The sequence below is a fragment of the Moschus berezovskii genome, chromosome 27 (genome assembly GCF_049115385.1).
Source record: "Moschus berezovskii isolate FMDL1 chromosome 27, NW_MosBer_1.0, whole genome shotgun sequence".
Taxonomy (NCBI): domain Eukaryota; kingdom Metazoa; phylum Chordata; class Mammalia; order Artiodactyla; family Moschidae; genus Moschus; species Moschus berezovskii.
Genome location: NC_142486.1, coordinates 30,850,176 through 30,876,936, shown reverse-complemented (window position 1 = coordinate 30,876,936; position 26,761 = coordinate 30,850,176). Strand labels below are relative to the sequence as shown.

The 26,761-nt window shown below is 46.2% G+C and overlaps 1 protein-coding gene across 3 annotated transcripts in view; it reads right to left on the bottom strand.

Moving 5' to 3' along the window:
- Positions 1-26,761, bottom strand: part of CPPED1 (calcineurin like phosphoesterase domain containing 1) — a 147,635-nt gene that overhangs the window by 17,668 nt on the left and 103,206 nt on the right. Inside the window, exon 3 of one of the 3 annotated variants that reach the window (XM_088832976.1) lies at positions 19,929-20,362. In XM_088832976.1, coding sequence (XP_088689102.1) covers positions 19,929-20,362 — 434 coding nt within the window. Of the gene's footprint in view, positions 1-19,924; positions 20,363-26,761 lie in introns of all 3 variants that reach the window. The other 2 variants (XM_088832975.1, XM_055409517.2) reach the window with 2 other exon arrangements.

The following is a 26,761-nucleotide window of genomic DNA, read 5'->3' as shown; positions in this document are numbered from 1 at the left end:
GCTCCTTCTGTCCTACTCCAGCTTCAGCTTGTGGCTTTGTCGTCTAGATTGCAAGATGGCTGCAGGGCTTCCAGACATTACGTCCAAGTTCCAGGCAGGAAGAAGAGAGAAGGGCCACTTGCTGAATTTCAGGACTCGGACATGTGGCTACACTAGGCGTAAGGGCATCTGGAAAGGAGTGTTTTCCGGCTGTCATATGGGGCCCGGAACAAAATCAGGGAAAGAAGGAAGGGAAAATGCATCCAGGACAGACAGGGCAAGGTTGTCTATCTAAAATGCAAAATCTGATTGTGCCACTTCTCCACGTAAAATCTTCCTGTGCTTCTCCGTCACCCTGGGGCTGGATCTGGCTCCTGTTTCATGTCGTCCACACCTGAGCCCTCCTGTGGTCACTGAGGAGCTTCAGTGCCAGCCCGGTACCTGCCAGCTGTGCTGTGGCTCCAGCCTCAGCCTGTGCTCTCCCGGTCTCTCAAGTGCCCTCTTCCTGCCCACAGGCACCGGATGACCTCTCACTCATCCTTCAGGACCCTGCCTCTCCTCTCTCGGCAGAAAACTTCCTCCTGGACGGAGCAGTCTGTCCTTCCTCTCCTTCCTGGCACCTTCCTCTGCTTTTGTCCTGTGGTTTCTTGCTCCCACCCTGGTGGCCCCTGCTGGCCTGTGAGGACAGGAGCCAAGTCTAAGTAAACATCCATCCCCGGAACGAAGATAACAGGGCTGCTGCTCTTCAATGACTGTTGGAGGATGGATGGATGGAGAGTTAAGACAGTGAATGGCTACATGGAAATTTGTGGCAGTTCACAAGCTGCGTTTTAGGAGGTGTCCTGGAGGAGACAAACCTCCCCTTTGCCAATATTATCCAAGGAAAAGTTGAGCGCCGGTACTTTCTGCGGTTACAGAGGAGTTGCCAGGCTCCTTACAAAAGGTGGCCTGATGTGACAAAATGAGGGTGGAGGGCAGAGATGGTGGAGTAAGTACTGATCCTGAGTCTTAGACGCCACGTGAGCTCCTTTACGTTCATGGCCTGAACGTTTGTTTCCTCAGTTTAAAGGAGGGGATGATAACAGATCCCTCATGGAATTGTGAGCTTCAGAGATGATGTGTCTGACCCCCCAGCGCGGGCTCACTAACACACCCTTGGGACACAGCACTCTTCCGGCCTGGGTGGTTTTTAAAAAAAATTTGTTTTTCTTTATTTGGCTGCACCAGGTTTTAGTTGCAGCCTGTGGGATCTAGTTCCCTGACCAGGGATCGAACCCAGGCCCTCTGCCTTGGGAGTGAGGTGTCTTGGTCATGGGACTACCAGGGAAGTTCCTCAGTCCTGTTTCTGAAAGAAAGCGTGAATGCGGTTCCTCCTTCCTTGCCGTGGGAGACAGTGCTGGTTGCCTCCTGATATCCATGCCCCTCCTTTTCCACTCTGCTACAAGGATCCTGGTTTTGCTGTGGCGGGTCATGGGCTGCATCCCCAGAGCCAAGAAGAAGGCAGTTCTCTTCCCAGGGCCCCCCTGGGGGGCTGGGAAAGGGCCTGGGGTCCAAGTCTGTGGGAGGATGTCTGCTGGGGGTCCCTCCCGGGAAAGGCGGTGTTTCTTTTTTTACAAGTCCCCTTTTCTGCCTCCTGGGGGTTGCCACGTCTGAATGCAATGCTCAGAACTATAGCCACCATCTGAGAGGTACAAAGTAAGGCAAGGGCCACACTGGGGGAGGTCGGGGGGAGGGAGGCGGCAGAATCACAGCAAGATCCTGTCCCCAGGTTAGACTTGTCCGAGAGCCTGAACCTCACAAGAGCGTAAACTTCCTTATTCTCTGAGCTGGGCAAGTTGGGATTTCTGAGTACATGCAGCCAAAAGGAATATTATACGATCTTATCCTTTTTAGACCTGTAACTCTAAAGTCTCTCGGGATGATCAGTAATCTGCTTTTAGACAAGATGTAAGTTGGATTTTGGAAGTTCCATGAAGATAATACAAGAGGTCCCAGGACTTTCCTTGGTAGGGCGGGGCTCAGTAGGATCCCAACAGAGGCAGTTTTGTCAGAGATATTCTGACATCCTTTCCACAGTGTGTGAAATTGCTTTCTCAAGAATGAAACATTCAATAAAACCAAGGCGTGGACCCAGGGAAATGCCTGGCACAGAGGAGGGGGTGGGGCTCTGGGTAACCTTAGGCCTTGGTGGCTCAGATGGTAATGAATCTGCTTGCAATGCAGGAGACCTGGGTTCATTCCTTGGGTGGGGAAGATCCCTTGGACAAGGGCATGGCAACCCACTCCGGTATTCTTGCCTGGAGAATCCCATGGACAGAGGAGCCTGGTGGGCTACAGTCCATGGGGTCGCAAAGAATCAGACATCACGGAACAACTAACACTTTTCGCTTACATACGACAATTTGGAGGCAATCTGGAAGTGAGAAGTTGTAACACCCATCAGAGACAGAGTGTGCTATTAAAAGGCCCCAAACACGATCAACAGAAAAACAAAGAAAATCTCCTCCCTTAGATTTTAGTCTCTCACTTGTGGGTAGACGAGAGGAAATGTGGAAAATGCTAAGTGGCATAATCTTTTGAAATAACTGATGGCTCTGTAACTATTATTCTTAAGTACAAGTGTCAGTGGAGAGTGATCTTAAGTACCTATACGAGGGGTTAGGAAACCACAGCTCGTAAGAGCTGTGAATGAAGAATGCCTCTTACGTTTTTAAGTAGCTTATGTTTTGGTTTATGTAAGCACCTAGGTATTCTTTCCAATTTTACCTCTGGGCCCACAAGGCCTAAAAGATTTACTATCTGGACCTCTACAGGAATAGTCTGCCAAACCCTGACCTTGACTTCATTACAGGGATTCTTTTTATTACTCTTTTTTCATTTTTTTGAGAATCTCAGAAGATTCAGATGAGGCAAAAAAAAAATAATAATAACATTTATATTCTCACCACCCACAGATAATAAATATTTCCATCTTGGAAGATCTCCTTTTCACAGCTTTTAAGAAAGAAAAGTTATAATGATATAATTTATATAAAATTATAGCCCATGACTTCCCTGGTGGCTCAGAGGGTAAAGCGTCTGCCTACAATGTGAAGACCTGGGTTCGATCCCTGGGTCGGGAAGATCCTTTGGAGAAGGGAATGGCAACCCACTCCAGTACTCTTGCCTGGAAAATCCCATGGTAGGCTACAGTCCGTGGGGTCGCAAAGAGTTGGACACGACTGAGCAACTAAACTAAGAATCCTTTGACCAGCCCCTGCTGTCCCCAGGCACCTGGCTTCACCTCTAATGAGTGGGCACCTTTAGCCAGAGGGTCAGTGACCTCAACAAGATTGAGAACAGCTGTTCCATAATCTTGATTAGAAGACAGGAAGTGGGGATATTGATCACCATGCTTCTGGGTATTGATGGATCAACTGCACAGAAAGGTTTCTTTTCCTTGAAAGCAGCCTGTGCCATGATATGTGGGCTCAGCAAACCCCACTCTACTAAATTAATTGAATGGGTGCCCCCAAAGCAAACATTTCATGGAGTGATTTCATGAAGGCACAATCTCAAAGTGAAGATTGCTATGAATGAAAGTAAAGGAAGGAATGGGGATGGACTGTGGAGGAAGAAGGAAAAAGAAAAGAGGAAGGAAAGGGGGATGGGATGCCCCGGGGGTGGAAGCTACCCATGGCAACAGGTAGGATGCAGTTCACACAATCTAAAGGGAAACCATCCCCCTATCAAATGGGTAGCAAGAAAGTATTTCAATATCTTCAAATGTGCTTTATGGAGTTTAGTGAAAGTTGCTCAGGCGTGTCTGACTCTTTGCGACCGATGGACTATACAGTCCATAGAATTCTCCAAGCCAGAAAGCTGGAGTAGGTAGCCTTTCCCTTCTCCAGGGGATCTTCCAACCCAGGGGCTGAACCCAGGTCTCCTGCACTGCAGGCAGATTCTTTACCATCTGAGACACCAGGGAAGCCCAAGGATACTGGAGTGGGTAGCTTATCCCTTCTCCACTGGATCTTCCTGACCCAGGAATTGAACCAGGGTCTCTTGCATTGCAGGTGGATTCTTTACCAGCTGAGCTCCCAGGAAAGCCCTGATTTATGGAGAGGGGGGTTTAAATATTAAAACCAAATCTCTAACATCAGGAAGTCCTCACTCTAAGGCTTCCACATTCACTGCAATTCTCTGCTTCCCTCCCAACTTTGCCCCTAGGATTGAGCTTTGTGAGGTTGACACCAACACTTACTCATCTTTGTTCCTCCAGTTTCCAGATGCAGAGAACATGCACTGTGTTTCCAAGATGTAAAGGTGGCTGTGACCATATGCACAGCACCAGACTGCAGGGTCCAGAGCTCCAGACTCTTCCAACTCAAGTGTCCAACCTCCTCAGCAAAATGTGACTCCAGGTCATGCCTGGTCTTACCAAGACCAATTTCAGGTGCTTGTTTCATAAATAACAGCAAAAAGCAAAGGAGAAAAGGAAAGATATACTCATTTGAATGCAGAGTTCCAAAGAATAGCAAGGATAGATAAGAAAGCCTTCCTCAGTGATCAATGCAAAGAAATAGAGGAAAACAACCGAATGGGAAAGACTAGAGATCTCTTCAAGAAAATTAGAGATACCAAGGGAATATTTCATGCAAAGATGGACTCAATAAAGGACAGAAATGGCATGGACATAACAGAAGCAGAAGATATTAAGAAGACGTGGCAAGGATACACAGAAGAACCATACAAAAAAGATCTTCATGACCCAGATAATCACGATGGGGTGATCACTCACCTAGACAGAGCCAGACGTCCTGGAATGTGATCTCAAGTGGGCCTTAGAAAGCATCACTACAAACAAGGCTAGTGGGGATGATGGAATTCCAGTTGAGCTATTTCAAATCCTAAAAGATGATGCTGTGAAAGTGTGGCACTCAATATGCCAGCAAATTTGGAAAACTCAGCAGTGGCCACAGGACTGGAAAAGGTCAGTTTTCATTCCAACCCCAAAGAAAGGCAATGCCAAAGAATGCTCAAACTACCACACAATTGCACTCATCTCACGTGCTAGCAAAGGAATGCTCAAAATTCTCCAAGCCAGGCTTCAACAATACATGAACTGTGAACTTCCAGATGTTCAAGCTGGTTTTAGAAAAGGCAGAGGAACCAGAGATCAAATTGCCAACGTCCACTGAATCACTGAAAAAGCAAGAGAGTTCCAGAAAAACATCTATTTCTGCTTCATTGACTATGCCAAAGCCTTTGACTGTGTGGATCACAAGAAACTGTGGAAAATTCTGAAAGAGATGGGGATACGAGACCACCTGACCTGCCTCTTGAGAAATCTGCATGCAGGTCAGGAAGCAACAGTTAGAACCGGACATGGAACACACTGGTTCCCAATAGGAAAAGGTGTATGTCAAGGCTGTATATTGTCACCCTGCTTATTTAACTTATATGCAGAGTACATCATGAGAAACTCTGGGCTGGAAGAAGCACAAGCTGGAATCAAGATTGCTGGGAGAAATATCAATAACCTCAGATATGCAGATGACACCACCATTATGGCAGAAAGTGAAGAGGAACTCAAAAGCCTCTTGATGAAAATGAAAGAGGAGAGTGAAAAAGTTGGCTTAAAGCTCAACATTCAGAAAACAAAGATCATGGCATCTGGTCCCATCACTTCAAGGCAAATAGATGGAGAAACAGTGAAAACAGTGGCTGACTTTATTTTTGGGGGGCTCCAAAATCACTGCAGATGGTGACTGCAGCCATGAAATTAAAAGACGCTTACTCCTTGGAAGAAAAGTTATGACCAACCTAGACAGCATATTAAAAAGCAGATACATTCCTTTGCCAACAAAGGTCCATCTAGTCAAGGCTATGGTTTTTCCAGTAGTCATATATGGATATAAGAGTTGGACTATAAAAAAGCTGAGCACCGAAGAACTGATGCTTTTGAACTGTGGTGTTGGAGAACACTCTTGAGAATCCCTTGAACTGCAAGGAGATCAAACCAGTCCTGAATATTCACTGGAGGGACTGATGTTGAAGCTGAAACTCCAATACTTTGGCCACCTGCTGTGAAGAACTGATTCATTTGAAAAGACCCTGATGCTGGGAAAGATTGAAGGCGGGAGAAGGGGATGACAGAGGATGAGATGATTGGATGGCATCACCAGCTCAATGGACATGAGTTTGAGTAAACTCTGGGAGGGGTGATGGACAGAGAGGCCTGGCGTGCTGCAGTCCATAGGGTCGCAAAGAGTCGGACACAACTGGGCGACTCAACTGAACTGAAGCATTTTTAAGATTTGGGCTTGTTTGAGCAGAAAGAACTTCATGACAGTAGCATTTATCACAGAGAAAAATTGAAAACAACCTCAGGGTCCAATAATGGCAAAAGAGTTCAATGAGCATGGTCTGTCTACATGGTATAAAAACATCTGTGATTTGGAGAATATTCTTAATGAGATGATGCTTTGTATGACAATCTTATGCTTCTAAAATGCTCATATGATCTTAGCTGTATAAAGAGAACTTACTATCAAGAAAACATTAATGAATGAATTACTTATAAACCAAGCCCCCAGCAACTGCTCCGCCCTACCTGACTTGCTCAACCAGGGAGAGGCGCTTTTGTGTTAAATCACAAATCACACCAAAGATGAAGGATCTTATATAAAGCTGATGAAAAGTGACACCAGGGAACTGTCCAAATCATGGGGAAGTCATCAAAAACAAGGCTCTCGCAGAACACACACCCATGGGCACACACACACAAGTTCCACAGAGGGGCAATAATTGGATTATTGATAGATTCTGAAAAAGACCCTTGGGAAAACTGATGAAACCTGCAAATATTTTTTTCTCTTATAAGAATGACCCTCAATTATGTTGTTGCCAATGTCAAACACAGGATGCTGACAAAGGATTAGTTTATACAATTTAGACCAAGGAAACCAAAGGGCACTTGATTCATTCTTTGTTCATCCTAAGGGTTGGTGTATATTTGCAGTAACAACCAACATTTTATCAAACACAAGTTGAAATAAGCTGGCCATAATTTGCCTCTTTTCTCAAGACAGTATCTCAAACCAAACTTTATTTTTATTTGCTCACTATTTCTATGACCTACAGTTGTCATTTTGAAAGTGAGCTTTTTCTGCTACCCTGACCCTCAGATGAGCTTCCCTGGTGGCTCAGTGGTAAAGAATTTGCCTGCCAATGCAGGAGACCTGGGTTCAACCCCTGGGTCAGGAAGATCCCCTGGAGAAGCAAATGGCAACCCACTCCGGTATTCTTGCCTGGAGAATCCCATGGACAGAGGAGCTTGGTGGGCTACAGTCCATAGGGTTGCAAAGAGTTAGACACAACTTAGTGACTAAACAACAACAACAATCCTTAGATGGGAGCCCACCTGGACTTGTATCCCAGGGGAGTTGGTCAGAGTCTGCAGGAACGTAAAGATCCGTTCCTGTTTCAAGCAGCATCTTTGTCGGCAGAAGGCATAGTTCACCTACTCAAGATGAAAGGATGAGCTGAAGGGCTTACTCTGGGAAAAGACTGCTGTTCACTGAAGCCAGAGGGGAATTCCACACCCTGTAGGAGTTCCTGGACCCCCACCCAGCAGGACCCCTTCAGATGCTCTGATGCTAAACCTCCATAACTGGCAGGCCCAGCTCCATCCCTGGGGCAGCCCGTGTCAAGAAGTACAGGTGCAGAGTAGAGGGAGTAGGTGAGCGGGTGGAAACTGCCCCAACACAAGCTGGCCTGGCTCCTCTCATCTTGCCCAACGTGCATTCTACTCATTATCCTGAAAGCACGATTAGGAGGCCAGGGGTCAGAGCCAGAGCCCTGGGGCTGGAGCCGACCTGTGTGAAGCTGGGTACACAGACGTGTCTCTCTGTGCTTCGGTTTCCTCATCTATGAAATCAGAGCAATAGAAACTGTGGGAATCTGCCGGTGGCAGGTGGGTAAGAATCCGCCTGCCAATACAGAGGACGTGGGTTCGATCCCTGGTCCGGGAAGATCCCACATGCCTCGGGGCAACTAAGCTGGTGCACCACAATTTCTGAGCCCTGCGCACCTAGAGCTTGTGCTCCACGGCGAGAGAAGCCACTGCAGGGAGAAGCCTGTGCACCGCCCTTGCCACACTAGAGAGACACCTACTGCAACTAGAGAGATCAATGAGGACCCAGTGCCATCAAAAATGAACAAATGAACGAGGAAATACACTAAAAAAGTACCTGAAGTACAGAATTTAGTAAGTGGAAATTATTATGATGTGAACATAATATCGCGCTGTAAATGGCTTATGAAGTAAAACTGACACTTGAGGACGCTGGTTACCCTGGGGTCTTTAGCACTTGCCTGTAAGGTTGATTCAGGGACATGGGAGTCCCGTGTGGTGGGCACAGGAGACGCAGAAAGAACACAGAAAGACTCGGGTTCCAAGTCTGGCAACCCTCCAGCCACCCGGCAGTGGGTGAGAGCTGTGAACTTGTGTGAGGGAGAAAACAGGTTCCTTACACATTACTTTCTCTGATGTTAAGTCACCTACAATATTTTTATCATAGTGAAAATGATGACAGTAAGATGGCTAATCCTAACTGCACATTATCACTGAATTCTTACCAGCAACCAGACACTGTGTCGAGGTGTTGGATTTACCTTATCTGATCCCCATAAAAACCCAGAGATAATCTATTCCTTTTCCCAGTTCCGTGGCCTGAGCAAGTGATTCAGCCTCTGGGACTTTGGCTCGTCAGTAAAATGCTGAGAAAGCCAACACCTGAGGGGTGCTGTGTAGGCTGCAGGGACAATGAACACAGCCACCAGCAATAACATGAGCCATAAAAATCCCTGAGTATTAGCCATGGCTCCCAAGACATTTGTGCGTCTTCTGCCTTTTTCAGGGGAAAAACTGCTCTATTAGGTGCATTCAGCAGCATCATTCAATAGGCTACTCACTCCACTATTTCTGGGCTTCCCCTGTGGCTCAGCTGGTAAACAATCCACCTGCAATGCGGAAGACCTGGGTTAGATCCCTGGGTTGGGAAGATCCCCTGGAGAAGGGAAAGGCTACCTACTCCAGTATTCTGGCCTGGAGGATTCCATGGACTGTTTAGTCCATTGGGTCATAAAGAGTCGGACACGACTGAGTGACTTTCCGTTTCAGTGCCATCATGGAGGAAGCAACGTTAGGATGTTAAGATTACAGCCCCCGAGGGAGACAGACCACCACAGGCCCCACCCAGCAGGAGGCTGGAGCAGCATTATTCTGGCCAGGACTCACTTGCCTTCCCACCCAGCAAGGCCCTGCAAGGACTCCTCGCCTGCACTTCCCCCAGGGTGCGGGGGAGTGCCTTCCATAAAGGAGACACTTAAGAGCAGCTCTTTTCCTTCCTCTGGCATGTCTGGAATCTAAGTCTGAAATGGACCCAGGCTCCTCACTGCTGCGTGCTTGGGTTCCTCAAACCTGGTCTGCAGACACGGTCACGGGACCCTGGGCTGTGACAACAGGGCAGAGGAGGCCTTTCCCAAATGGTCCTGGTCTTTACTTCTATTTAAATAATCATTAGGCAAACACTTGTTAAGTAAAACTATAAACCTTAAGTAAAGCAATTTCCAACTTGAAAAATATACACATAAATATGTGTTTATTTGGCTACACCAGGTCTTAGCTGTGGCAGGCAGGACTCTCCACCTTTCTTGTGTCTCGTGGGTTCTTTAGTTGCGGCATGTGGGCTCTAGCTCCTAACTAGGGATGGAACCCAGGCCCCCTGCATTGGAAGCACGGAGTCTTAGCTACTGGACCACCAGGGAAATCCCCTCGAGCTTATTTTATGTAGAAATATTCTAAATTTTCACCATATACTGTTAGTCCTGGGGCTTTTCAGGTGGCGCTAGCAGTAAAAAAACCTGCCTGCCAACGCAGGACACATAAGAGATGTGGGTTCGATCCCTGGGTTGGGAAGATCCCCTGAAGGAAGGCGGGCATGGCAACCCACTCCAGTATTCTTGCCTGGAGAATCCGATGTGCAGAGGAGCCCAGTGGGCTACAGTCCATAGGGTCGCATAGAGTCAGGCATGACTGAAGTGACTTAGCATGCACGCAGTGTTAGCCACAGTGGGGGCAAGTGCCTTTTAAATGAAAGCAAGTCCAGTAAAGAAAAAATTACTTAAACTAGTATAGGAAGTAAGAGTGTTGAGCTAAGTGAGGGACATTTCAATTTTACACAGGAATCCCACTGCTCATTTGAAAATGACACTGATTGCTATTTTAAAAACATGACTCCCTCCAAAAAACCAGCTATAATATTTTGACTTCATAAGCTTAAACAGACATGGCTGTTTCCCCTATACTTGTGGCTACTTCTGGAAATATCACAATGGGGTTTTCCAACTAGATTTTGAATTTTCAGTTTGAAGGTGACCTACAGTATTCTGTTTTGGGTGCCCAGCATTCCTGTCCTGGGTGCCCAGCACAGGGCCCAAGCTATTTGCTGAGTGGATAGACGCTGACTTAACTTTAGCAGCACACACTTACGCATGCCAGATTCGCAATTTATAAATATTTACCATCAGGATTTGATTTTAACTTTAATTAGCCCAACTGTTAAGGATACCTCTGAAGTGAGAAATGTAATCCATTACTTCGCACCAGATGTAGCTTCTGCAGTTGGTCTTTTATCTCGGTTTATAGTGAAGGAGACACAGACATCAAATGACTAAAGCATGAGGTTTTATGGTGAACTGATTGAAACATAAAGCAGACTAACCTGGAAGATGAATTCAAGACCAAATGTAAATTAAAGAGGGTGAAAATTCCTCAAGCTGATATGCCCCCAGAAACTGAATTCTACAGATGCTCAAAAAACGGACTGCTTGTTGAGTTCTTACTTGAAAGTCAGTTAAAAAAAGAACCATTAAAATAGCTTGCTTTTGTTTTAGGGTATTAAAAACAGAGAGCACTGGCTGATGATGGCCGTTGCCTATGGATGCATTTCCTGGATTCAGAAAAATCTGACTATGAGATTACACCTTCCAAGGTGTGTTTACCAGCACATTAACTGGTGGAGGTGTGTGTTTAAAAAAAAAATGCAGAGTCAAATCCTCTCACTAAATTCCATAGGAATTTACCATCTAGTTCAGTGCCTCCCAACCTCTTAAACCAGTATGTACTTACTACAAAACTGAAAAGTGTGTATTCCTCATTCACTCTGAAACCCTCCTTGAGATAGTCTACCTTTCTGCACAGCCCAGAAGCCAAGAGGTTTCTTGTCTAGTTTCACTTCCTTAGTTTGTATTCTGAAGAGAGCTGCTAACTCCTCTTTCTTTTCCAATATGTGAAGTTATCTTGGCCAACTGAAGGCAAGTCCATGCACTCGACGTGCCTCTCCTTGCTTTGTACACCCTCACCAACACCCTCCCAAGAAGAAGCTGCCTGCTCCTGCCAGCCCTGGAGGATGGGGGTGGGGAGGAAAGCTCTAACAGAAGGAGAAAGCCAGACCCCGGTAAAGCTATTGCCTGCTGTGGGCACGCACTCTGGTCCGGGGTCAGATAAGGACATACCACCCTTCATCAAGCAGAGGCCATGTCCTAGGCGCGGTGTTGCATGCTCTTACACACACCTTCCTTTACCTGATTCTCACACCAACCCTGTGTAAAAGACACCTGTGAGGCTGAGATGAGTAGCCCCGTTTAACATGGGAGCAAACTAAGGCAGAAAGATGTTCAGCAGATTACGGGAAGCCACTTTGCTGGGGAACGGGCTTTCTTAGTGGCTCAGCGGTAAAGAATCCGTCTGTCAATGCAGGAGACCTGGGTTCAAACCTGGGTCGGGAAGATCCCCTGGAGAAGGAAATGGCAACCCACTCTAGTATCCTCGCCTGGGAAATTCCATGGGCAGAGGAGCCTACAGGGCATACTGTTAGTCCTGGGGCTTTTCAGGTGGCACTCAAATGCTTTTGCTAAGTCACTTCAGTCATGCCTGACTCTATGAGACCCTATGGACTGTAGCCCACTGGGCTCCTCTGCACATCGGATTCTCCAGGGAAGAATACTGGAGTGGGTTGCCATGCCCGCCTTCCTTCAGGGGATCTTCCCAACCCAGGGATCGAACCCACATCTCTTATGTGTCCTGCGTTGGCAGTAGGCTACAGTCCATGGGGTCGCAAAGAGTCAGACAAGACTTAGCAACTAAACAACAACTTGGCTGGGGAGTGGCACCAAAGGGCTTGAGTGCAGGTCTGTCTGAAGCCACAGCCTGCCCGCTGGCCTGTGAGGCTATATAGGGCCTTGGCACCCCACCCTTGAGAACCCGTCACCCCTTGTGCCACCATCACAAATTCGGCCTTACCTGCCTGTTACGCATGCTACTTGGCATGTTATTTTTCTTTCACTTGATGAGCTAGTTATAGTTTTTTCCTGACACATGTTACAAAAGCATTTGAGTGCCCCTGGAACCCTCCCACCCTCACCCCACACCCTGGGCCTCCAGTAGGATGAGCCGCACCCAGGCAGACCCTCCACTGAGGAGTCTGGGGCCCCTCCTGGGCAGACTCTTCACTGAGCTGGCAGTTATGACAGTGGAGTCACCTGAAGCAGACTGGAATTAGTCGTGTGCATATTGCTGACAAGGCCTCAGGGGAGAGAAAAGCTCTCACACTGTACTGGGAACATTTCTCTAAGCCAAGGATGGAAACTCTATGGCCTTCAGGCCCACCTCCTGTTTGTGGAAATGAAGTTTTACTGGAATCCAGTCACGTTCACTTGCCGAGGTACCACTGGTGGCTGTTTTCACGTCACAGAGGCCAAGTTGAGTAGTTGCTGTGGAGACTGCAAGGCCTCCCTGGTGGCTCAGATGGGAAAGAATCTGCCTGAAATGCAGGAGACCTGGGTTCGATCCCTGGGTTGGGAAGATCCCTTGGAGAAGGGAATGGCAGCCCACTCCAGTATCCTTGCCTGGAGAATCCCATGGACAGAGGAGCCTGGTGGGCTACAGTCCATGGGGTCGCAAAGAGTTGGATACAATGAACACTTTCACTTTACAGAGACCACAGGCCAAAATGTTCACTGTCTGACCATGTGCAGGGCAGATTTGCTGGTAAATACCAATCAAGAGATAATATGCACATTACCTATGATTCCACTGATGGATAAATGTGAATCAAGTTTAACTCAATTTCATGTTTACTTACTGAGTGGCTACTAAGTAATAATCTTGACTAGGAGCTGGGTTTATTGAGATGAACAAAGCTGGGACTCCATTTTCTGGAGGAATCAGGATGGAAAGAAATAATTTCAATACAACCCAGTATTAGATGTCAGAGCAGGGTTTGATGTTTCATTTTTCCTGTGAAGCAGACCCTGGAAACCTGACCTTTTTGTTCTTTAAAACTTTGAAATTCTAAAACCATAATATTACATGGGCTAAGATCTCTTTCTCCAGTTTTTTTTTTTTTTTTGAATAAATAGAGATGAAACTATACTTCTGTGAAATTACTCATTAACTTTTACAGGAAAGATCAACTTACTGGAATTTTTCATAATTGCCAAATTCGCTCTGGGCTTTCTACTACACAGTTCTAATCTCTGTGTGGAGAATGGAGAAAAGAAAAGGTATCAAGACATCAAGGGAAGCAGGGTCAGCGAAAGAGCTAGAGTTTTTTTTTTTAAGATTGAGTTTTTAAATTAAAATCTGTTATTAACTGGGTCACACATTAACTCTCTGCTGAAAAAGGCATAAGGGATACAGACAATGGCCAAGAGTCTCAACTAAGATTCTTATCATCTACTGCCCTTGCAACTCCAACGAAGTATCAGGTGAATTAAGTCAAAGAAAGTGAAAGTCGCTCAATTGTGTCTGACTATTTGTGAAACCACAGACTATACAGTCCATGGGATTCTCCAGGCCAGAATACTGCAGTGGGTAGCCTTTCCCTTCTCCAGGGGATCTTCCCAACCCAGGGATCGAACCCAGGTCTCCCATACTGCAGGCAGATTCTTTACCAGCTGAGCCACAAGGAAAGCCCCAAGGTGAATCAAGGGGAAGACCAATTTCTACATCCCGTGGAAGTGATGAAATTAACTATCCTTGGGCAGAGCGAAAGAAGACGGGAAATAACAGTGCTGCTTCACACCTGTGCAACTGTCCTGCCCTGATAATTGTTTATTTGTCCCGGCTATTGACAACTTTTCCAGATCATACAAAGACTTTTTCTTCTTTTATTTGAGCTTCAAAAGGAGAAACAGAATGCACCAGTTTCCAGGGCAACCTGAGCTCGGAAGGTCAAGGCTTTGATGCACAGAGCACATCCCTACACACACGGTGGCCCGTTGTAAAGTACCACCCCTCCTCCTCAGTTACCTCAGCCCATTTAGGAAATTAATGCCACAATGTGAGATGATTGTTGATGCTCATTATTAAATCATTTATTCATCCCACACAATGATTCAGAATTATTCATTAAGCTCACTGGAAGGAAGCTGGGTGTTACCTCCAAGTGGTGGTTTGAGGAGGGCTGTGCTCTTTAAAAGGATATTTTATAACAACACAATTATCATAATTAAAAACTACCCTGATATTCTGATGAGCTTTTGACATATTTTTGAGGACTGGCATTTTAGCACATGGAGATAAATGAGACTGAAATAGTATTAGGGAATAATATTGCTGTGGGGGATAAAAAAAGCTGGAGGCAGTATTAAATACCATCTGTCATCATCACCCCCAATTTGATCATGGTCTTTAAGTTAATGAATTTCACAAAATGTCACTTGAACTGCTGGCTTTCTGAAATGAGTTCCAGAATCACGTGGCCCTGACCTGAGCGATCTCCTGCATCACTGAGTCGTGGGGGCGTGCACTCCCCATGGCAGCCCACCTGCCCATGCTTCCAAACCCAGTAGGCCACGCAGGCTGCCACAGAGCTGCCACTACATCTGATCTCTATCTCTGCCCAGCGGTGCCTGTGGCTTGTTCTGAGTTTGAAAGGTCATTAGGCCAAGGGCCTGGTTTGGGAAGCCACGCCAACTGGCAGGTGACTGCAGGAAGGGCACCCTTCTTTCTGCTTCTCCCCAGTTGAGTAGGTCTTGGGAAGATTGCAAGGCCAGTGACCAAGAGGAGCAGCCTGTTCACACATGAAGGGGTTGCCTGGTGGAACAGCAAGGGGCCACTCGGGAAGAGAGCAATCGACTGCGAGGTGAGCCTGGAAAGCGGGGATGGGGGTCAGAACACAGTCGCACGCATGGCCTCACCCAAGATGGATGGACCAGACTCAGAACACGTGCCCAACACTTGGAACACACCACGAAGAGACTGCAGGCAGGAGCTCCACGGAGCAGGACCTGGCCTTCCAGCAGGCACATGGCGGGTGCTAAACAGAGAAATGAGCTGGGCTGATCAGCCGCTGGGCCGGTCAGCCACTGAGGAAACGAGCCTGAGGCAGAGGTTCAGTTCTTCACTCATTCCACAAACACCAATGAAGCATCCATTACGAGCTAAGACCTGGGCCAGGCCTCCCCTGCACTCAAGGAGCTCAGAGTCTAGGGGGGCCTTCGACATCTACAAATGCGCTGGAAACAAGGGAAGCTGGAGAAGGACCCAGTGGGTGGGGCTGGGAACACCTTGTGCAGAAGGTGATGGCGCTGGCCTGATGTAATGGAAGAGGCAGAGACAGTAGTGAAGGTGAGGTCTTATCCTAAGGGTGAGGGGCCTCAGAAGGGTAGATGCTGTGGGCTACACACCCGGCTGGCTACAGGTGGAGAATGGGCCAGGATGGAGCAAGAGTGGGGTGGGAACTCAGCACTATTGCTACAACCCAGATGCCAGGCAGGGGTGGCCTAAAGAAGTGGACAAGCTGGAGAGAGATTAAAGAGGTAGGATTAAAGGCACAGGAGGTATCAGTCTCCCTGGGCAATGAGGGCCGAAACGAGAGGTGAATCCACCAGGGTTCCTGTGCCAGATGCCATTAAGAGCTGATAAAAGAGTTGGACACGACTGAGCGACTGAACCGAACTGAACTGAAGATTATTAACAACAGCCAAGACATAAGAAGCAACTCAAGTGCCAAGCAACAGATGATTCGATTAAGAAGATGTGGCATATACACACACACACAAACACAAAGACACACACAGAAACAATGGAATATTACTCAGCTGTAAAAAAGAAGCACTACCATCAGCAGCAATGTGAATGAAGCTAAAGACTATTATGCCCAGTGAAATAAGCCAGAGGAAGACAAATACAACATGATATCACGTGTATGTGGAATCTAAAAAATAACACAAATGGATGTATATGCAAAACAGAAATAGATTTAGAGACACAATAAACAAAACGTGTGTTACCAAAAGGGAAAGAGGGTGGGGGAGGGACAAATTAGGGGGCATGGGATTAGCAGAGACAAACCACATATATGAAAGGAATAAGTAATGAGGATACACTGTATAGAACAGGGAATTATACCCCATAGCTTGCAGTAACTTATAATGGAGCATTCAGTTCAGTTCAGTTCAGTCGCTCAGTCATGTCCGACTCTTTGCGACCCCATGAACCACAGCACGCCAGGCTTCCCTATCCATCACCAACTCCCGGAGTTCACTCAAACTCATGTCCATCGAGTCGGTGATGCCATCCAGCCATCTCATTCTCTATCGTTCCCTTCTCCTCCCACCCCCAATCCCTCCCAACATCAGAGTCTTTTCCAGTGAGTCAACTCGTCGCATGAGGTGGCCAAAGTATTGCAGTTTCAGCTTTAGCATAGGTCCCCCAAATACGGAATCACAATGCTATATACCTGAAACTAACACAACATTGTAAATCAATTATACATCAATTTTTTAAAAAAAGAGCAAGTAAGAAAACTAGTTCCCTTGCTCTGTCTTGTGCTTATTAGCAAGATCATAACCCTGATTATAACTTGACCTTCCATGTTGTTTGGCCTACAGGAAGAGACTGCCTTGCTGGGGTGAGGTGGACAGTTTCAGCCTTGCTCCAAATTAATAAAATGTTGTTCTGGTAGTACATCAGTCTCTGTGAGCTGGGGCAATTGGAGCCCACCCCTGAGACACAGACCAGCTCTGGGTGCACCGTCAAACCCTCCCGGAGCTCAGGGGAGCTGCAGCCCTGACGCACGAGGAGGCTGGTGCATCCCAGGCTCAAAGCCACTGTCTGGGGTTCCTGGTGGGTGGGCAGTAGGCTTTCCTCGAGGAGGCCCTGTGAGAGTTGGGGCGGGGAGGGCTCTCTCTTTGGAAGTGTCTCCAGCTCTCAATATCTAGGGGTGTTTATGGGCTGCCCATGCTTGTCCTATGAAGGAAGAGAAACCCAGAACCACACGCCACTCAAGGGTGTGGGTGACAAGGACAGAGGACAGAGAGCAGCCATGGGGACAGTATCTGCAGGGTTTAACATTTGATATGAAAGGGATCGTTTCAGTGGCATTAAGTGCTCTCGCTGGCATTACTCTCTGTTACAAAGCAGTCTCCGCGGGGGTGCTGCTGCCATCTTGACACTTCATTTCCTTGTCATCAGCAACAGTTCTCTGCACCAACTCAAGCATGGCAGAAAATTTCAAAGGCCTTAATAGAAGTTTTCCAACTTCATCTCCATGGAACAGTTGGAAAATGTCGCCAATTATGCAAGCTTTTTGTACAATGTCTCGAAAAGAGAGAAGGGCCTATTGTCCTTTCTGCAAGTAAATGTGAACATATTTAATGCTCAAAGATGAAAAGAGTGTCAGGAGGTTGTTTAATTTTTTTTTTCATGTCATAAAGGCTTTTATTGTGAGGTAGTGTTTTTATTTTTCCCCCCTTTTTCCTGATCTTGTTTTATCTTAATTGGAAGACAACTGCTTTACAATGTTGTGCTGGTTTCTGCCACACAACAATGCGAATGAGTCATAATTATATGGGCTTCCCTGGTGGCTCAGATGGTAAAGAATCCACATGCCAACGCAGGAGACCCTGGTTCAATCCCTGGGTGGGGAAGATCCCCTGGAGAAGGGAATGGCTACCCACTCTAGCATTCTTGCCTGGGAAATCCCATGAACAGAGGAGCCTGGTGGGCTACAGTTTATGGTGAGGTAGTATTTTTATTTTTTCCCTTTTTTCCTGATCCTATTTATTTTAATTGGAGGATAACTGCTTTACAATGCTGTGTTGGTTTCAGCCATCAACAAAGTGAATGAGTCATAATTATATATATATTTCTTCCTTCTTGAGCCTCCAGGTCATCACAAAATCCCAGGCTGGGCTCCTTGTGTTATATAGCAGCTTCCTATTAGATAGGGATTTTTTTTTTTTTAATGAATGTTTGCTACTGGGTCAGACCAGTTCCTTCTCCCTCAGTTCAGTTCAGTTGCTCAGTCGTATCTGACTCTTTGCGACCCCATGAACCACAGCACGCCAGGCCTCCCTGTCCATCACCAACTCCCAGAGTCCACCCAAACCCATGTCCATCGAGTCAGTGATGCCATCCAACTGTCTCATCCTCTGTCATCCCCTTCTCCCGCTTCAATCTTTCCCAGCATCAGGGTCTTTTCCAATGAGTCAGCTCTTCTCATCAGGTGGCCAAAATATTGGAGTTTCAGCCTCAGCCTCAGTCCTTCCAATGAAACACCCAGGACTGATCTCCTTTAGAATGGACTGGTTGGATCTCCTTGCAGTCCAAGGGACTCTCAAGAGTCTTCTTCAACACCACAGTTCAAAAGCATCAATTCTTCGGCGCTTAGTTTTCTTTATAGTCCAACTCTCACATCCATATATGACCAGTGGAAAAACCATTGCCTTGACTAGACGGAGCTTTGTTGGCAAAGTAATGTCTCTGCTTTTTAATATGCTGTCTAGGCTGGTCATAGACAACCTTACTCCTTCCAAGGAGTAAGCATCTTTTAATTTCATGGCTGCAATCAGCATCTGCAGTGATTTTGGAGCCCAGAAAAATAAAATCAGCCACTGTTTCCACTGTTTCCCCATCTATTTGCCATGAATCCTTCTCCCTACACCCTAGCAAATAAAAGAATGTATTTAAATTTTAGAAGAATTTGATGAAGTACACTCTTGGAAGGATCTGAAAGGAGGCATTCGGGCCAAAACAAGAGACACAACAGTTGTCACAACTGGAATCCTGCCAAGTCACTGGTAACACAGGGAATGAGCTGAGAATGCGCCACTTCTCAGAAGAGGAAAAACGCAGGGGCTCCCAGGAGGAGAAATGAGCTGTGCGGGCTGGTGAAGCACATGGCGCCACCGGAACTGGAGATCTACAGAGTAGGGCATCTTCATTTTGTGTGTGTGTGTGCATGCACACGGGTACCTGTCATGTGTATCAGCTTAAAATTCATAGCAGGGTAAGATCAAAAACTAAATAGATTTCTCTGCCTGCTTCTGGAGAAGAACTCAGTCCACCTCATAAAGGAACAGGGATGAGGCTCCCCGACCTGCTCTGTAGCCACATCCCAGGATTTCCCTGGGTTACATCTAATCCTGGTAGGAAGTGTGGCTCTTAAACATCGTCTGCCCCTGGGCAAATTCTTGCTTCCCAGAACAATGAGAAAAGATAACCCTGGCCTCTTCCTTCGCCTGGGGCACCTACAGCCACACTCAGACACCCTCCCATACCCCCACCCTTCAGGGTCCCCATTTTCAGCAGTGAGCAGTTACAGTTCAGCCCTCAGCTAGCCGGCTGCTCTAACGCAGTCGGGGCCGTCTTCTCACTGAAGCGTCACAGCCATCCTGCGAGAGCTGCCTCCGCTGTTCCTACTTGCCAGACGAGGAAGCTGAGGCTCGCAGGCTAAGGTCGCACAGCCACCAGTGGCAGAGCTGGGTGAGAACCCAGTTCGGTCCAAGGCCCTGCCCTCTCTCCCCTTGGCCTGGAGAAGGATCTGGACGCCTCCTCTCCAGAACAGGATCTCCCTCCGCCCCGCCCTTTCCCCGCAGCCCCGGGGCCTACCTGCCTCCACGAACTTGTCTGCCATCTCCTTCCGCACGGACTTGGTGAGGTTGAAGTAGTCGTCGTCCTCGCTGATGCTCTGCAGGAAGAGCGGGATGTGCTGGAAGATCACGGCGTGCCGGCAGGCACGCTGCCCCGCGGTGCGCAGCTGCTGGTCCAGCCAGTGGTCGTGCTCCTGCTTCAGGGCGGGGCACCTGGAGGCGTCGTACAGGAACTGGGAGTTGAGAACGAGGAACAGGACACCCCCGACCCAGAAGCTGAAGTAGTCGTCTCCCCAAGTCCGCTGGAACTCCGCGATGGTCTCGGGGGTGGGGACGTTGCCCACGTCGTGGTTGCCGCTGACCAGCACCAGCGGGATGTCGCTGTCCACGGTGCTGAGCACCCGCTGCAGGTCCTCTGTCTGCTCCTTCCGCCAGGGCCTCCCTGCAAGAAAGGGCCCTGTTCTTAAATGGCTGAGGCTGTTCGTGCCTCTGCTAACATCAAATAAGAAAGAATAATCTGGAAATCCACTCAACAGGACCCATGGAAACTGCAAAGAGCAGTCATGCTAAAAACAAATCAACATGTGGGGTGGGGAACCTCTGTCCCCCTTCCCATGGACATTCAGCAGCTAGGTGGCCACCCAATCCAAGGATGCTGACTGAGCTGATGGTGCAGGCTCATTCTAATTGTAAATATTAGTGAAGCTGAATTTCTATCTTTTATTTAGAAAATAAATAGAAATAGTTTCTGCCCTGCTTCAAGGGGTCATCAAAAGCACCCTGAGGTGTATGGACACAGTTGTGAATGCTTATCTCCAACAACAGGTATTTAAGTTTTCTTTTTTTTTCACAATACACATGACTCTGCAGACTGTGTGACCATCTTTATGGGAAAATTTTTTGAATCTAAATGGCTACATCAACTGGCCTGTGCATCCTGCCAAAACTCCCTCTTATGGAGGAAGATATATTTTATATTCTACTGACAGTGTCTAGGGGCTTCCCAGGTAGCTCAGTGGTAAAGAGTCTGCCTGCAGTACAGGAGCTGCAGAAAGACACAGGTTCAATCCCTGGGTTGGGAAGATCCCCTGGAGGAAGGCATGGCAACCCACTCCAGTACTCTTGCCTGGAGAATCCCATGTACAGAGGAGCCTGGCAGGCTACAGTCCACAGGGTTGCAAAGAGTTGGATACAACTGAAGTGACTTACCACATACACACGCACACAATAGTGTCTAAGGGGGCAGAGGCTCAGTGCCCTAAGGTGAAGCACATTCCCCCTGGGACTCCAGAGTCATCATGGAGATCACTGTTTGGACAAAGAGTGAGGTTCCCCCCTCCCTCAGCTTCCTGGCTTCCACACTCCCTGTAATAATGTTTCAAAGCCTTAAAAAATGGGTTTTGAAATGACCAATTCAACCTCGGATCTGTTTCTTTTTGTGCTAATTTATTCAACAAATATTTATCGAGTACCCACGATGTGTAAGGTACTGACACCTTACCGGGGTGAGGTGTGAGTCAGAGACATAAACCCTTCCTTTCAAAGTGGTTAGTCAGATATTCTGTCAAGTAAATTACAGCAGCATACCCATCTGTATCAGATATTACTAAAAATGATTGAGAAAACTAGAGTGGGGAAAGAACAGAATTCCTGATAGTCCTCAGGAATAAGCTCAGCATCCTGCAAAGACAGCAAAAGAGAAGCAGTGAAAGAAAGCAGCCCACCTTCACAGTTCAGTTCAGTCGCTCAGTCGTGTCCGACTCTTTGCGACCCCATAAATCACAGCACGCCAGGCCTCCTTGTCCATCACCAACTCCCGGAGTTCACTCAAACTCATGGGCATTGAGTCAGTGATGCCATCCAGTCATCTCATCCTCTGTTGTCCCCGTCTCCTCCTACCCCCAATCCCTCCCAGCATCAGAGTCTTTTCCAATGAGTCAACTCTTCGCATGAGGTGGCCAAAGGATTGGAGTTTCAGCCTCAGCATCAGTCCTTCCAATGAACACCCAGGATTGATCTCCTTTAGGATGGACTTGTTGGATCTCCTTGAAGTCCAAGGGACTCTCAAGTCTTCTCCAACACCACAGTTCAAAAGCATCAATTCTTCGGCGATCAGCTTTCTTCACAGTCCAACTCTCACATCCATACATGACCACAGGAAAAACCATAGCCTTGACTAGACAGACCTTTGTTGGCAAAGTAATACCTCTGCTTTTTAACATGCTATCTAGGTTGGTCATAACTTTCCTTCATAAGGGATGATTAAAAACTCACCTGAAAAATCCTGCCACGAGCAGATGAAAATTATACCCCACATTCCATTTCCATCATGAATTAGAAAGAAAGCAGAAAAATCTTTACAAAGCAATTACAGCTAAGACCACAAAGCAGAGGTATAGTCTAGAAGGTCAGAAAATAGATGTGAAATAGGAACTGCTAGAACTAACTCAGAGCCTGTTGGGCTACCGACCTCCATGGGGTCACAAAATAGTCTGACACGACTTAGAGGCAGAGAGAGAGAGAACCAACTCAGGCAAGAAAGAGGGAAAAGACAAAGTCATTTCAGCAATTACAACCATAAGGAGACCGGCAGTAGTGAAATTTCCTTTGCTGTTAGGTCGCTAAGTCATGTCTGTCTCTTTGTGACACTATGGGATTTCCCAGGCAAGAATACTGGAGCGGGTTGTCATTTCCTCCTCCAGGGGATCTTCTCAACCCAGGGATCAGACCCACTTCTCCTGCTTGGCAGGTAGATTCTTTACCACTAAGCCACCTGGGAAGCCCTGAGATTTCCTTTATGGCCAAGTATAGGCCTGTTTTTCTAAATATCTCATGAAAGTATGTAAAGAATGTACATTCTCTAATTGTTGAACATGGAGTCCCTCATATTTCCACTCAATCAAATGTGTTAATGGGGTGATTCAAATCTATGTCATTCTTCTTTGCTTTTGGCCTACTGAATCTGTATCAGTTTCTGAAAAACTTGGTTAGGTCACCACTGTAATTATGGATCAATCCATTTCTCCTTATAATTCTGCCAAGTCTGGTGTTCACTTACTTTTAGCTATGTTATTAGATGCTTCAGAGTTCAGAATTCCCATATCTCACAAATATTTTAATATTTAATCCTAATAAAATACATTAAAAAAAAGAAGCAGGTAGATCTATATTGATGTTCTGGAAAGATCTGTAATATAAATTAAATTAAAAAGAAGAGACACGGAGGGGTAAAAATTACATACGTTTTAGAAAGGCTTATACATATTCACATCTTATGGATAGAACTTTCCCAAAGATACAAAGGAAACTATTAACTCCAGTTAAAGCTAGGAAACAGAAGTGGGAAGTGAAGGGAACTTTCATATTTGGTTTAAAACCCTTTATAATATATTTTAAAAGTTTCTTCCTTTCTTCCTCACTGTTTGCAGGCTTATGTATCATTTTCATTTTAAAAAAGAATTAAATTTTAGGGCTTTCCTGGTGGCTCAGGGGTAAAGAATCTGCCTGCCAATGCAGGAGACATGGGCTTGATACCTGGTCTGGGAATATTCCACATGCTGTGGAACAACTAAGCCTGTGCCTGACAACTATTTAGCCTGTGCTCTAGAGGCTGGGAACTGCAACTACTGAGCCCATGTGCTGCAATTACTGAAGCCTGTGTGCCCTAGAGCCTGTGTCCCACAACGAGAGAGGCCATCACAATGAGAAACCCTCACACCACAACTAGAGAGTAGCCCCTGCTCCCCACAACTAGAGAAAAGCCTGTGTAGCAACAAAGAACCCAGCACAGCCAAAAATAAATACAATAATTAATTTTAAAAAAAGAATCAGAATTTTAAAAGCTTATTATTTTCATTTTTTTTTAAAAGAATTAAAAAAAAAAAATCCTTAGCTCCTGGATTCTAAGGATGAGAGAAGATTTTGGGGAGGCCAGTCAGGTGGCTGTATTTCCAGGGGATCCCAATCTGGGGTGAGTGGAATTTTCTGGAGAAAGGCTGGCTGACCCACAGTAAGAGCTCAGGTGAGGAGATGAGAAGGTCCTGCCTGGCACTGGGGACCAGGAAGCCTCTCCCTTGGTGGTGCTGGGAATTTGCCTGTAGCCAGCATCTGCCTCGTCGCTAGTCCAGCCTGACCCTGGGGCTCCTGATTTGAAGAGGCCAGTGACTGACGTTGCTTCTTTAGCTGACCTTGGACTGTGCTGTGTTGATTCTAATACCCTCTAATACCCCAATGGTCAGTTCTTTTACCAGGTGAACAGACTGCTGGTTACAGAGAATGATTCCTTTATGATTTCAAATGGGATAAACCATCTCAAAAAGACTCTATGAATCAAGAGCAATTTATCACTACTTTTCGTAAACTATTTCCTAAAAGACTCCAAAGCCACCACAACTGTCTCCTTTCCATTGATTTCTGACGCTCAATACCAGCCAATATTTACTGAGTGCTTACTCCAGGCCACGCACTGTTCTAAAAACTATTCGAGTATTAACTCAGTTGCCAACCAGTGAGGGACTTGAACTTGGTGTTCCAGCTATGAGTGTGGGCTCTTATTACAGCATCCTGATCCACAGGACGAGGACTTTATAACACACAGGAGTGCAGAATCTCTCCCGTTCTTGATTTTCAAAAGACATTTCATCACAGTGCTTCACACACGGCCTAAGCCAGACACAAAGAATGTTTAAGCAACTAATGACCATGCACAGAGAAGTTCAAAGTGAGCACCTCAAACAAACGACTTGATTCAAAACTTGGAAAGGAGGCCTTGTCTAGAAAGCAATTTATAGTGAAGAGCTGTGAATTATACATAATAATAGGTATATTTCAAAAGCTGTGAAATATACATAATAATAGTGTCTGTTTCCAAACTTCAGAAGGATGCTGCTCTTGGACAGTCACAAATAATCCCCAATAACCTGTTAAAACACATGAAGCCCATCTTCCCTGGATACCCTCAACCAGAAATGAGCCTCTCAATGGATAGAGAAGATGTGGTGTGTGTAGAGACACACACACAATGGAGTATTACTCAGTCATAAAACAGAATGAAATAATGCGATTTATAGCAACATGGATGAAAACAGTGTCATACTAAACAAAACAAGTCAGACCAAGAAGGAGAACTATTGTATGACATTCTTTATACTGGAATCTAAAAAAAATGACACAAATAAACTTCCTTAAAAAACAGAAATACTCACAGACTTAGAAAGTCAACTTGTGGTTGCCAGGGGGAAGGGATAATTAGGGAGTTTGGGACGGTCATGTACACACTGCTACATTAAAAATGGATAACTAGCATTGAAAGAGACACACGTACTCCAATGTTCATCGCAGCACTGTTTATAATAGCCAGGACATGGAAGCAACCTAGATGTCCATCTGCAGACGAATGGATAAGAAAGCTGTGGTACATATACACAATGGAGTATTACTCAGCCATTAAAAAGAAGACATTTGAATCAGTTCTAATGAGGTGGATGAAACCGGAGCCTATTATACAGAGTGAAGTAAGCCAGAAAGAAAAACACCAATACAGTATACTAACACATACATATGGAATTCAGAAAGATGATAACAATAACCCTGTATGCAAGGCAGCAAAAGAGACACAGGTGTATAGAACAGTCTTTTGGACTCTGTGGGAGAGGGTGAGGGTGGGATGATTTGGGAGAATGGCATTGAAACATGTATATTATCATATGTGAAACGAATCACCAATCACCAGTTTGATGCATGATACAGGATGCTTGGGGCTGATGCACGGGGATGACCCAGAGGGATGGGATGGGGAGGGAGGTGGGAGGGGGGTTCAGGATGGGGAATGCATGTAGACCCACATGTGGCAGATTCATGTTGATGTATGGCAAAACCAATACAATACTGTAATTAGCCTCCAATTAAAAGTTAATAAAATGAAAAAGAGGATGGGAAGGAGGGATTCCATAGGAGAATAAGTCACCTTTTGGATGATGGATTTGTTTGTATCTCGGTTATGGTGGTGACTTTGTAGGTATACACATATGATCAAACATCAATAAACATATGCAGCCTGAAAAAAAAAAGGATAACCAACGACCTATTGTATAGCACATGGAACTCTATTCAGTGTTACGTGCCCGCCTGGATGAGGGGGGGCTGGGAGGAGAATGGATACATGTCTATGTACGGCTGAGTCCTCCAGCTGCCCACCTGAAACTATCACAACATTGGTCATCAGCTATACCCCAGTACCACCTCTTATCCTTTTCCATCAGAGGGCAGACAGAACGAAAACCACAATCACAAAAAAACAACCAAACTGATCACATGGGTCACAGCCTTGTCTAACTCAAGGAAACTATGAGCCATGCCATGTAGGGCCAACCAAGATGGACAAGTCATGGTGGAGAGTTCTGTCAAAATGTGGTCCACTGGAGAAGGGACAGGTAAAACATTTCAGTATTCTTGCCTTGAGAACCCCATGAATAGTATGAAAAGGCAAAAGGATATGACACTGAAAGATGAACTCCCCAGGTCAGTAGGTGCCCAATATGCTACTGGAGAAGGGCAGAGAAATAGCTCCAGAAAGAATGAAGAGATGGAGCCAAAGCGAAAACAATGGCCAGTTGTGGATGTGACTGGTGATGGAAATAAAGTCTGATGCTGTAAAGAATGATATTCAATAGGAACCTGGAATGTTAGGTCCATGAATCAAGGAAAATTAGAAGTGGTCAATCAGGAGATGGCAAGAATGAACATCAACATGTTAGGAATCAGTGAACTAAAATGGACTGGAATGGGCAAATTTAATTCAGATGACAATTATATATACCACTGTTGGCAAGAATCCCTTAGAAGAAAGGGAGTAGCC